The sequence below is a fragment of the Papaver somniferum genome, unplaced genomic scaffold (genome assembly GCF_003573695.1).
Source record: "Papaver somniferum cultivar HN1 unplaced genomic scaffold, ASM357369v1 unplaced-scaffold_57, whole genome shotgun sequence".
Lineage (NCBI taxonomy): Eukaryota > Viridiplantae > Streptophyta > Magnoliopsida > Ranunculales > Papaveraceae > Papaver > Papaver somniferum.
The window spans coordinates 1,560,426-1,572,804 of record NW_020648415.1 but is presented as its reverse complement, the minus strand read 5'-3'; the positions used below and the strand labels follow the sequence as shown (position 1 = coordinate 1,572,804).

General features: G+C 36.3%; 2 protein-coding genes across 2 annotated transcripts; both read right to left on the bottom strand.

The window, feature by feature from the left end:
* Positions 1–8,259: 8,259 nt before the first annotated feature.
* On the bottom strand, positions 8,260–8,817 carry LOC113343282 (dirigent protein 5-like). The gene has a single exon (XM_026587524.1). It carries the CDS (start codon positions 8,815–8,817, stop codon positions 8,260–8,262), a length of 558 nt encoding a protein of 185 aa, XP_026443309.1.
* A 2,589-nt stretch (positions 8,818–11,406) lies between these two features.
* LOC113343281 (dirigent protein 5-like) lies at positions 11,407–11,964 on the bottom strand. Its single transcript, XM_026587523.1, has one exon. The coding sequence runs from the start codon at positions 11,962–11,964 to the stop codon at positions 11,407–11,409; it is 558 nt and encodes a 185-aa protein (XP_026443308.1).
* Between the last annotated feature and the right edge of the window lie 415 nt (positions 11,965–12,379).

The window sequence follows — 12,379 nt, the reverse complement described above, 5'->3', positions numbered from 1 at the left end:
AACGACGAGGTCATTAGGCTCTGGCGCTCACGGAGGAACATGTTCCCAGTACCAATCCTGCATGAAGGAAGCCGGGATGTAAGTCTCAATCTTATGAGATGAACCTACCGTCTGTAGATCTCGACAGAAAAGATCAAGGTGGTGGTATAAGCTGCCTAAGAACATCGGCGCGAGTGGAAAAGAAATCTCGCGGGACAACAACACTGCCATCAGCACAAGCTCACTTTTAATGGTATCCTGGGGTATGTATTCGAATACATCATGACAAATCCAAAAGCCCAATAGTTCAACCAGAGGGAAAAAAACAACGACGGTTAACCTTGATAACCCACTCGGAATCAGTTTCTGGTGGATTGGACAAGCCATGAGCCGCCTCATACGCGCGAAAAGAGCCGGACAGCAGTGGATCACCGGATGAGTGTTTGGAGGCGCCTTCCTCTCTCTACCCATTTGGATTTCCCTTTCTTGGCGGACGATGGCGTCTCCTTTTTGTGAGCGGCCTCCTCGCCTTTATCCTGTTCAGGGGAACTTGGGTCTTCCGAACCAGTTCATGACGAGAATCGTCTTTGAATTTTAGCAAATAAGTACACAATTCCTTGTCTTCGTCATTTAGCGTTCCGAAAACGGCCGCCTCCTCATATGAGTGACTACCATGAATCGGCAACCCTGTAAGGGCGACTACGTCCTCCAAAACGATGGTAGCTTCTCCCCATGCTGTGAAAAGGGTATGAACAGGAGGGGTGCAACGATATAAGAGCCGCGTTATATCGCGGATGCACCTGTTTACCTCTCGCTTAAGAGACGAGTGTATAGCTTCCTCGATGCCGGCCTTCTGCAGTGCAGCAACATGGTCAGGGTTGGAACGCATACGAGCCGCCCAATGTGGCCATACTGGATGAGTCTTAGACTTATACTGAATATCAATAATGGGAAGGTTGTAATCGCCATGATGAATGGCCATCCGCGGAACAATCTTGAATGCAAAAGCATCCATGCTCTTCGATTCAGGTTGTATAAGCCATCCAGGAGCAGCGGGGTAAGGAAGCACTGGAGGATTTAAAAGGCGAGAAACAAAAATATCCTATAGAGGGAAAACGCGCTTACCTCCGCGAAATTCTCTTAACCTTAGCGCGCGCTTTAAAGCAGGACCACTCGTAAACTCGGCGATCGTATATAACCTACCATCCGCTGGGGGGGCAAGATGACCTCTTCCTGATCAGGACGCTCTTCCTCTTCAGATCCTGCGCTATTAGGCTATTTGGACTCATTAATTTTGTCAGACGATGAACTGCTAGAAGAACTACTAGACATGGAAAGCGTATGGGTGCGTTTAGAAGGAAGGAAGAAAGAGAGGTATTGAAGGAGAAATAAATTGACAGCTCTATATATAGGGGGTTTCAAGGTCGAACGTGGCAGTTATTAATGGGGAATATTAACCGTCAGAAACTGAAAAAATAAGAGAGGTTTTGCACGATGGGGAGTCGAAACGTCGCCCACAATCACAGATTCAATGAGATAACGAAATCTGCTGCGAAAACAGGGAGGCGCCCAAAAAAAGATTCTTTGACTATTGGACTATCCGATAATTAATTCAATAGTCAGGGAACTAATGTTGATACATGAAAAAATACCCCCCTTAACAAGTTGGGGGTGCCCCTAAGAATAGAGGTGAGCTTGGGTTGCGGTATGGGGACTTGGAGACTAAACCCAAGTCCAAGTAGGAAATACCCATAAAGGTGGGAGGACGAGGGAGGAATTAATGAAGAAGGGAAAGGTTATGTTAAAGAATGACATTAAGAGTAATTAAGAGGTGTTAGGACATGTCTCATGATGTAGTAAAAAAGAAGGGTTTTTAGGAAAGCCTATAAAACAAAGGACAAGGAAAAAAATCACATCTAACCCGTCTCTCCAGGTAGAGCTCTGGAAATTAGTCATGCGACGCTGACCTAGTCATACCCAAATTTTCTCATCTTCTTCTTCGATCAATCTCTCCTGTCTCTTCGTTTCTTCTCAATCCTTTATGGTTTTCTAAATCTTTGCAATGTTCTTTAGTAATTTAGTTTTATCAAAGTTAACCTAATTTTAAAATTTTTACAAAATCCTAATTTCTGATGTCTAGTCTTTTCAATTAATTTTGTTATTTGCTATTTTCAATTAATTTCTTCTTGATATTATCATGTTCAAATTTGTTTGATTGATTTAAGTATTTTTTTTTCCAGTTACAAATTTATTTCTAACTGACTGTCTTTTATTGTTTTTTCTGATTAGGTTATGGGATGAATGAGGTAGCAACATAGGGTACCGAGTTTCACCATCATGAGATTATGAGAATAGAAAAGGGTTTGGAACAGATTTGGAGGTTTCTTATGAGTATGGTTCTTGCATATTTCAAAGATTTCTTACTCTGGTTATAGTCACTATTTCTCTATTGATTGGTTTGGGTATGCTACTCTATCATTATGAGATCCTACTTCTGTAGGGATTTGGTTATTGAAGAAAAAAATACATTAATTTATTGTTCTTCTCTTGATTCATTGGATTTTATTGAGATGATTTTGTTTCTGGGGTTTTTTTCGAGTCTCATAATTACCTCCATAATGGACTTTATAGTCTCTCATTGATGCTCTTCATGGTTGAATATATCCAAGATAATCTCTTTTAAATCCAAATTATTTAAGTGAATTAAACTGAGGAACTGGTTATATGCATATTAATTTTATCCCCGGAATTTTTTGTGAATTTTATTCTTGAGAATTGTTTAGATTAGAACTAATTCAACACTGCGCTTTTTGGTTTGTAATCTTGAGATGGGTTAGTGTAATATCTGATGTTTTTTTTTGGTCTGTTGAGTTAAGTTAGGGTAAGGGACTAGTCTAGATCAGCTAGAGAGAATTGTGTAGTAGTTTGGTTACTTTCTTTGTTTTGCTGATTATCTTCTTTATAATCTGGAATGGTGGTCCTCTTTGTTATTCAGAAAACAATTTCTATCTTTACTGCTTGTTCTTCAACTTTTATCATTTGCACTTAGGACCTGGTTCAGGCCGGCGAACACAAATTCTATCTTTACTGATTGGTCTTCATGCAAAATTTGGAGTCTAATGTTTTCTGGTCTGCTTCATGTACTGCTGTTTCGCAGTCTGGTGTTCACAAATTCTGGTGTTATGGTGTATTCCTCAACTGAAATGAGCTTCTATTCAGTTTTTTTCTTAAATCTAATTTCAAAGAGTTCAGTTTTCAGTAACCCAGATATTGGAAGCTGTCTTGATAAGGAAATTGTTCTTGAACCTACTCCTACAGCAATTCTACCTCCTGAACCTTTGATCTCGGAAGAAGATTTTGAAAAAGAAGTAATTCTCATGATGGTGGACTCGACGGACTCTATGGATGCAGAACCTCCTTCGGCACATGACCTTGTAAGTTTTACTCTGAACTTAATACCTCTAGTCTTTTCTTTTGGGCAAGCTTTATAGTTTTTTCTTTCTACTTTGAATCATGAAATTTCTTTGTTGGAACATAAATGGGTGTTGCTCGGATAAGAAATGGTTGCATCTGTCGAATATCTTTAGAAAAACAAACTTGATGCTATATGTCTTATAGAAACAATGGTAGATATAGACACAATTAGGATACTCATCACCTTCCATATGATTCCTGGTTTATTATCCCTGTTGTTGGAAAATCTGGTGGTTTGGCTCTTGGGTATTTTGCAAAATCTAGTGTAGAAGTTATTAGCAGCTCTCATAATATGATTCATATCATGTGTGATATAACTCCAGTAATTAAAAATGTATTGTTACTTTTATGTATGGAGCTCTTAACATTAGTGGAATGAAAAATCAATGGAACATTCTCAGTGACATGAATGAAACAAATACTCAACCATGGTTATTATTAGGAGATTTTTATTTTATTCTACATGCTTCTGATAAACAAGGTAGTAATATGGACAATTCTTTTCCCCCAGATTTTATTAGATCTAAGCTGGTTGATATGAAAATGAATGAAGTTTTTGCTTTTGGAAATCCATATACTTGGTGCAATAGAAGATTTAGAAATCCTGCTGATTTGATATTTGAAAAATTGGATAGAGGTTTTGTTAATGATGATTGGTTCTCAGTGTTACCTCATACTCGTATTACTAATATGGCTAGGATTTATTCAGACCATTTTCCTATTTTGCTTAAATGTTTTCATTTTGAACAACACCTTAATATCCCTTATAAATTATTTAAATGCTGGCAATTAAATCCTGAGTTTAAGGGTGTTCTCACAAATGCTTGGTCTAAAGAAGTAAAAGGTTCCCCAAGTTTTGCAGTTGCAGGTAAACTTAAGAACCTTAAGTATTAGCTTAACCGTTGGAATGTTTTATCTATTGGTCATATTAAGACCACAACTGGAAGATTAAATGATGAAATTGAAAAACTGCAAGGTATGTCGTATTCCCCTACTATTGGTGATTTCATTCTTAATTATTCAAAACAATTGGATTATTGGTATGAAGTAGAAAATAGTTTTTATAAGCAAAAAGCTAGGATTGATTATTTCACGAAGTATGATAGAAACACAAATTTTTTCCATAACACTTAGGAATATGTACTATACACACAGTTAAAGATGGGCAAGGAAACTGGAATGAAGGTAGGAAACAAGTTGTTTCTCTTTTTTCGAATCATTTTAAAAGAATCTTTACTTCATCAAATCCAAGAAATTCTAATTTAGATGCAGTTCTGTGTAACCTCCAACCTATAGTCACTGATGAGATAAATATGTCTTTAGTGGCTATACCTTCTGAGGAGGAGATTTTTAAAACGATAAAGAACATGAAACCTTGGAAATCTCCGGGCCCGAACGGCTTTCCTGCTGGTCTTTATAGGGATAATTGGGAAGAAGTTTCCTCTGAGGTTGTCTTGCATGTCCAAAATTTTTTCAAGACTAAATTTCTTCAAAAGAAAATGAATCATTCTTTTATTACTCTCATTCCTAAGGTAAACAGCCCGTCTACTCCTAATGATTTCAGACCTATCAGTTTGTCTAATTGCATTTATAAAGTTATTTCAAAAACTAATAGGCTTAAACCACTCCTGGACTATATTATTTCTCCTTATCAGTCGGCTTTCATAGCAGGTCGACAAATTCATGATAACATTATAATCAGTCGGGAGATTCTTCATTCTTTTAAAAAGAGAAAGAAAAAAAGTTAGGAATGGATATATGGCTATTAAACTGGATCTTTCTAAGGCTTTCGATAGATTGGAACAAACTTTTATTGTTTCAGTTTTTAAGTGTCTGGGATTTTCTGAAGATTGGTGTCAAATGATTTATCAGTGCATAAGTACTATCTCTTACTCAGTACTGGTGAATGGCTCTCCAGGTGAGTGGTTTTTCCCTTCGTATTAGACAGGGTGATTGCCTTTCTCCGTATATCTTTATTGTATGTATGGAGGTTTTATCGCAACTTCTCATAAAAGCTGAGCATGATAATCTTATTCAGGGTTTTAAATTTTCGAATGATAGGCCTACTATTTCGGATCTTTTCTTTGCCGATGATGGCATGCTTCTTTCTAAGGCTTCCTTAACTTATGCTAGGAATCTTATGAAAGTTATAGATGTCTTTGCAAAAGCTTCTGGGCAAGCCATAAACTATGATAAGTCGGATTTCATTACTAGTTCCAAAACTCATCATAAACATATTAAACTTCTGGCTAAAACCTTAAAGATCAAATTTCTGAGTAATTCAGAGAAATATCTTGGTACACCCCTTTTTATTAACAGAAAAAAAAGTAAATCTTTTCAATTTGTTATTGAAAATTTCAACTCTAGGTTAAGCTCTTGTAAAAGAACCAATCTGAATATTGCTGGTAGAACTGTAGTTACAAAACATGTTCTATCGAGTCTTGCTGTGTATCAGATGTCTTGTTTTCCCTTACCTACGAAGATTACTACGAAGATTGATTCTATCCAAAGAAGTTTTTGGTGGTCTAAAAAAGACCCTAGACATGTTGCTTACTTTCGTTCTTGGGGGGATATTGGTAAGTCTAAAAACTGTGGTGGTCTGGGTATAAGGAATACCTATGCCACTAACAGGGTTTTCATAAGTAAGTTAGGTTGGAGATTATTGCAAAATCCGGAACATCTTGTTTCGATATTCTTGAAAGATAAATATTTTCCTAACTAGAATCTTCTTGAAATTGATAAAGCTGCAAACTCTTCTTCTTGGATTTGGAAAGGTATAGTAAAGAGCTTAGTTATTATTAAAGCAAACATATTTAGGAAAATTAATGATGGTGCTTCTACTAATATCTGGCTTGATAATTGGATACCTTATGCTACTTCTCCACCTGTTTCTAATAATATAAATTATAAAGATTATGGTTATATGAAAGATCTTATTGATGTGAACAACAACTGTTGGAATCTAAATTTGTTGAATAGTTTATTTTCTCCAGAGGATGTTATTAGAATTAGAGCTATTAAGATTAATTTGCATCAGAGTGATAAAGTTATGTGGGCTCATACGCATAATGGTATGTTTACTATCAAATCGGCGTATAAGGCTTATATGAATGAAAGTTGTACTACGGAAGAAGCTTCTTTCTGGCGCAAGGTTTGGTCTTTGGAGTGTCTTCCCAAAATTAAGTTCTTTATGTTGAATTTTTTTTCTCATATGCTTCCAGTTAATTACCTACTTAGTGTTTATAATCCTTCTATTGATGATATATGCCCTCTTTTTAAGAATGAAGTTGAAACTGAGTTACATTTACTAGTCCAGTGTCCGATTGCTTCGCATGTTTGCTTTGGTATGTCGTTTCAGCATTTAATTTCGCCTGATCCGCAAGGGATAGATAATTATTTTCTTATGTGGTTTGAAAATGGTTTGGGTGACTCTCCTTATAATGTTAATTGGCCAAGTATTGCTGCTATTATAATGTGGTGTATCTGGAAGTTGCGGTGTGATGTGGTTTTCAGAAAGATTGCTATTGATCTAAATAAAGTTATACTAGATGTGAAAAGAATGATAAACTCATATATTAAACCTTTGATTCCTGTGAGAGATAGTAACTTACATAAAAAGATCTGCAGAACTGAGGTGGAAAATTTTGTGTTTATTGATGGCTCTTACAAGGATTTTAATATGATTGTTGGTATTTTCTGGTGTGATTTGGCAGGAATAATAAAGGGTTCTCATGCTGACTTTGGGATGATTCCAGATGCGGTTGGAGCTGAATCAAATGCACTTTTTTTTGGGTATCTCTTGGGCTATAGAGATGAATCTGTCTAGAGTCATTTTTCTTAGCGACTGTCTTCAAATGGTGGATTTTGTGAATGGAGACTTTTCAAAAGTGGGCTGGTGGAGCAGTGATGTTCTTAAGGATTGTATGAGTTTGTTGTCTAGTAATAGTAGTTTTAAACTTATGTATATTAATCGTGTCAAAAACAATCTAGCTGATAAGCTTGTTCGTCGAGCTAGAAAGTACTAAATTAAGAACAATTGGGTTTCTTTTCCTCCTTTTTTGGATGGTCTTGTAAGGAAGGATCCCCTAGTTGATGTTTGTACTTCACTTTTAAGTTAATCCCAGGTAGTTTTTCTCACCAAAAAAAAAAGGTACAATGGAAGGAGGACTCTCTCTCTTACCATATTTGGAAGTGTGAGGTCATTTGGTGTGACTAGAACAGGTATGATCAAAAATCAAATTCACCCTTCAACATGTGCAATTAGTCAAACCTTTCTATTAGTATGTGAAGCCCCTATAACAAGTCTCTTCTAAATGACCAGGTTTTTGCAACGGCATAGTATGTGTCAAACAAAAAGACTTTATAGTGATGGTTTTGACAAGCTTGTCTTGTCCACACTGCAATATATTTTCTTTTTATTTCTTATTTATTGAAATTTACTACTGGAAAAAGATTCAATTAAAAAATGAAGAAATACACGTAGAGCACATAAAAGCAAACCCACCAAAAAAAAGAAGCAGGAAATAAAAAGAACACCCGAAAACTGGTAAATCATCTTGAAGACGTATCAGGTTGGATTTCTTTCCAGTCGATCGTAACTAGTATTTGGCAATTGTGAAGCTTCTCTTTCAAGTATCTGGACCTCTTTCCCCGGCGGAGCACCACCATAGAAAGGGAACAAAATTAAAAGGAAAAATAGTCACTAGTGATCAACACTTATTCATAAGAAATTAAAATAAGATAAACTAGTAGTAATCATGCATGCAAAAGGAAAATCAAAATGAAACGATATGCGCAGAACAACGACTAGTAGTAACACTCGTAGAGTTTGATGTCCATTTTGAGACGAAAATATGCAAATCCTTGGGCCGCATCCGTTTTCAACGTTGCTATCCCTCTCGTCATAAAAAAATCACCAGTGCCACCAACGACGGAAATATCTCTAGTCTTTTGATTCATCATATCCGCACCCATAAGATTCAAAGTTCCCACATAGTCGGAAGAATTGAAGATTACCGAAAATGCAAACCAAGCGTTGTATCTAGTCTTCATATCATAGAAGAAGAAACCTTGAGCTCTAGCCACCGGGCTAGATAAAATATGTTGATCCAGGGTTAACGGATCATCAAAGACTATAAGTGTTCCAAACTGAAAGTTGCTAATACCCGTGCCATTAGTTACTGCAGACGATGTTGCGTTATCCGCATTCGTAACATTAAACAGGGTGTCGTGAAGGTATAGTGTAAAAGTTTTGCATGGTAATTTCTCGTTTAAGACTACCCTGTTACTGTGAGCAAAAGCAAACTGAATCAGAAGAACAAAGAAGATAGTGGTGCATGCATTATCGATGAATGACTTCGACATTCTCTTTTGCAATCGTTACTTAGAATGAACCCAGAATTCCATGACTTATTTATACTGCGCACAACTATTGGTTGGTTACAAGTTTGGTGAGTTTGACTGTGCATATTGAAGAAATTAGGATTAAACAAATCAAATAAGTATCAATTACTGTTTCTAGTGGGTAAGAAACGTTGAATTGAACCTCTTTCAGTCTATTTTCTAAATCTATCATTCTGAGTTGGGATACATTTTCCGTCACCTAAATCTTTGCTTATGGAAAAAGTCTCGAATGATTGACATTTTGGGGAAACGTTTTTATTACCGTAAATGGTAGGCTATGGTGAGTCAAAGTCCTAGATATATGCTTCTGTAAGCTCTGCTATGGTGATTTACATTTGCTACAGTTTCGCCCGACCATTCTTAAGTTCATCAAATATCTGGTTGATCCGTTTGGTGAGTACCTGAAAATGAAGGCTTCTTCTTTTTCGAAGAGGCTAGAAGGAAAAGTACATAGAGTTGAAGGAACACTCTTCACAGAAAGATTATGGCAGCAGACTCTTCTTCTTGGATCTGGAAAGGTATAGTAAAGAGCTTGGTTTTTATTAAAGAAAACATAGTTAGGAAAATTAATGATGGTGCTTCTACTAATATCTGGCTTGATAATTGGATACCTTATGCTACTTCTCCACCTGTTTCTAATAATATAAATTATAAAGATTATGGTTATGTGAAAGATCTTATTGATGTGAACAACAACTGTTGGAATCTAAATTTGTTGAATTGTTTATTTTCTCCAGAGGATGTTATTAGAATTAGAGCTATTAAGATTAATTTGCATCAGAGTGATAAAGTTATGTGGGCTCATACGCATAATGGTATGTTTACTATCAAATCGGCGTATAAGGCTTATATGAATGAAAGTTGTACTAGTGAAGAAGCTTCTTTCTGGCGTAAGGTTTGGTCTTTGGAGTGTCTTCCCAAAATTAAGTTCTTTATGTGGAATTTTTTTTCTCATATGCTTCCAGTTAATTCCCTACTTAGTGTTTATAATCCTTTTATTGATGATATATGCCCTCTTCGTATGAATGAAGTTGAAACTGAGTTACATTTACTAGTCCAGTGTCCGATTGCTTCACATGTTTGCTTTGGTATGTCGTTTCAGCATTTAATTTCGCCTGATCCGCAAGGGATACATAATTATTTTCTTATGTTGATTGAAAATAGTTTGGGTGACTCTCCTTATAATGTTAACTGGCCAAGTATTGCTTCTATTATAATGTGGTGTATCTGGAAGTTGCGGTGTGATGTGGTTTTCAGAAAGATTGCTATTGATCTAAATAAAGTTATACTAGATGTGAAAAGAATGATAAACTCATATATTAAACCTTTGATTCCTGTGAGAGATAGTAACTTACATAAAAAGATCTGCAGAACTGAGGTGGAAAATTTTGTGTTTATTGATGGCTCTTACAAGGATTTTAATATGATTGTTGGTATTTTCTGGTGTGATTTGGCAGGAATAATAAAGGGTTCTCATGCTGACTTTGGGATGATTCCAGATGCGGTTGGAGCTGAATCAAATGCACTTTTTTTTGGGTATCTCTTGGGCTATAGAGATGAATCTGTCTAGAGTCATTTTTCTTAGCGACTGTCTTCAAATGGTGGATTTTGTGAATGGAGACTTTTCAAAAGTGGGCTGGTGGAGCAGTGATGTTCTTAAGGATTGTATGAGTTTGTTGTCTAGTAATAGTAGTTTTAAACTTATGTATATTAATCGTGTCAAAAACAATCTAGCTGATAAGCTTGTTCGTCGAGCTAGAAAGTACTAAATTAAGAACAATTGGGTTTCTTTTCCTCCTTTTTTGGATGGTCTTGTAAGGAAGGATCCCCTAGTTGATGTTTGTACTTCACTTTTAAGTTAATCCCAGGTAGTTTTTCTCACCAAAAAAAAAAGGTACAATGGAAGGAGGACTCTCTCTCTTACCATATTTGGAAGTGTGAGGTCATTTGGTGTGACTAGAACCGGTATTATCAAAAATCAAATTCACCCTTCAACATGTCCAATTAGTCAAACCTTTCTATTAGTATGTGAAGCCCCTATAACAAGTCTCTTCTAAATGACCAGGTTTTTGCAACGGCATAGTATGTGTCAAACAAAAAGACTTTATAGTGATGGTTTTGACAAGCTTGTCTTGTCCACACTGCAATACATTTTCTTTTTATTTCTTATTTATTGAAATTTACTACTGGGAAAAAGATTCAATTAAAAAAAGAAGAAATACACGTAGAGCACATAAAGGCAAATCCACCAAAAAAAGAAGCAGGAAATAAAAAGAACACCCGAAAACTGGTAAATCATCTTGAAGACGTATCAGGTTGGATTTCTTTCCAGTCGATCGTAGCTAGTGTTTGGCAATTGTGAAGCTTCTCTTTCAAGTATCTGGACCTCTTTCCCCGGCGGAGCACCACCATAGAAAGGGAACAAAATTAAAAGGACAAATAGTCACTAGTGATCAGCACTTATTCATAAGAAATTACAATAAGATAAACTAGTAGTAATCATGCATGCAAAAGGAAAATCAAAATGAAACGATATGCGCAGGAAAACGACTAGTAGTAACACTCGTAGAGTTTGATGTCCATTTTGAGACGAAAATATGCAAATCCTTGGGCCGCATCCGTTTTCAACGTTGCTATCCCTCTCGTCATAAAAAAATCACCAGTGCCACCAACGACGGAAATATCTCTAGTCTTTTGATTCATCATATCCGCACCCATAAGATTCAAAGTTCCCACATAGTCGGAAGAATTGAAGATTACCGAAAATGCAAACCAAGCGTTGTATCTAGTCTTCATATCATAGAAGAAGAAACCTTGAGCTCTAGCCACCGGGCTAGATAAAATATGTTGATCCAGGGTTAATGGATCATCAAAGACTATAAGTGTTCCAAACTGAAAGTTGCTAATACCCGTGGCATTAGTTACTGCAGACGATGTTGCGTTATCCGCATTCGTAACATTAAACAGGGTGTCGTGAAGGTATAGTGTAAAAGTTTTGCATGGTAATTTCTCGTTTAAGACTACCCTGTTACTGTGAGCAAAAGCAAACTGAATCAGAAGAACAAAGAAGATAGCGGTGCATGCATTATCGATGAATGACTTCGACATTCTCTTTTGCAATCGTTACTTAGAATGAACCCAGAATTCCATGACTTATTTATACTGCGCACAACTATTGGTTGGTTACAAGTTTGGTGAGTTTGACTGTGCATATTGAAGAAATTAGGATTAAACAAATCAAATAAGTATCAATTACTGTTTCTAGTGGGTAAGAAACGTTGAATTGAACCTCTTTCAGTCTATTTTCTAAATCTATCATTCTGAGTTGGGATACATTTTCCGTCACCTAAATCTTTGCTTATGGAAAAAGTCTCGAATGATTGACATTTTGGGGAAACGTTTTTATTACCGTAAATGGTAGGCTATGGTGAGTCAAAGTCCTAGATATATGCTTCTGTAAGCTCTGCTATGGTGATTTACATTTGCTACAGTTTCGCCCGACCATTCTTAAGTTCATCAAATA

Coding starts and splice junctions, on each gene's coding strand:
- LOC113343282 (XM_026587524.1), bottom strand. CDS start 8,817: ATGTCGAAGTCATTCATCGATAATGCATGCACCACTATCTTCTTTGTT.
- LOC113343281 (XM_026587523.1), bottom strand. CDS start 11,964: ATGTCGAAGTCATTCATCGATAATGCATGCACCGCTATCTTCTTTGTT.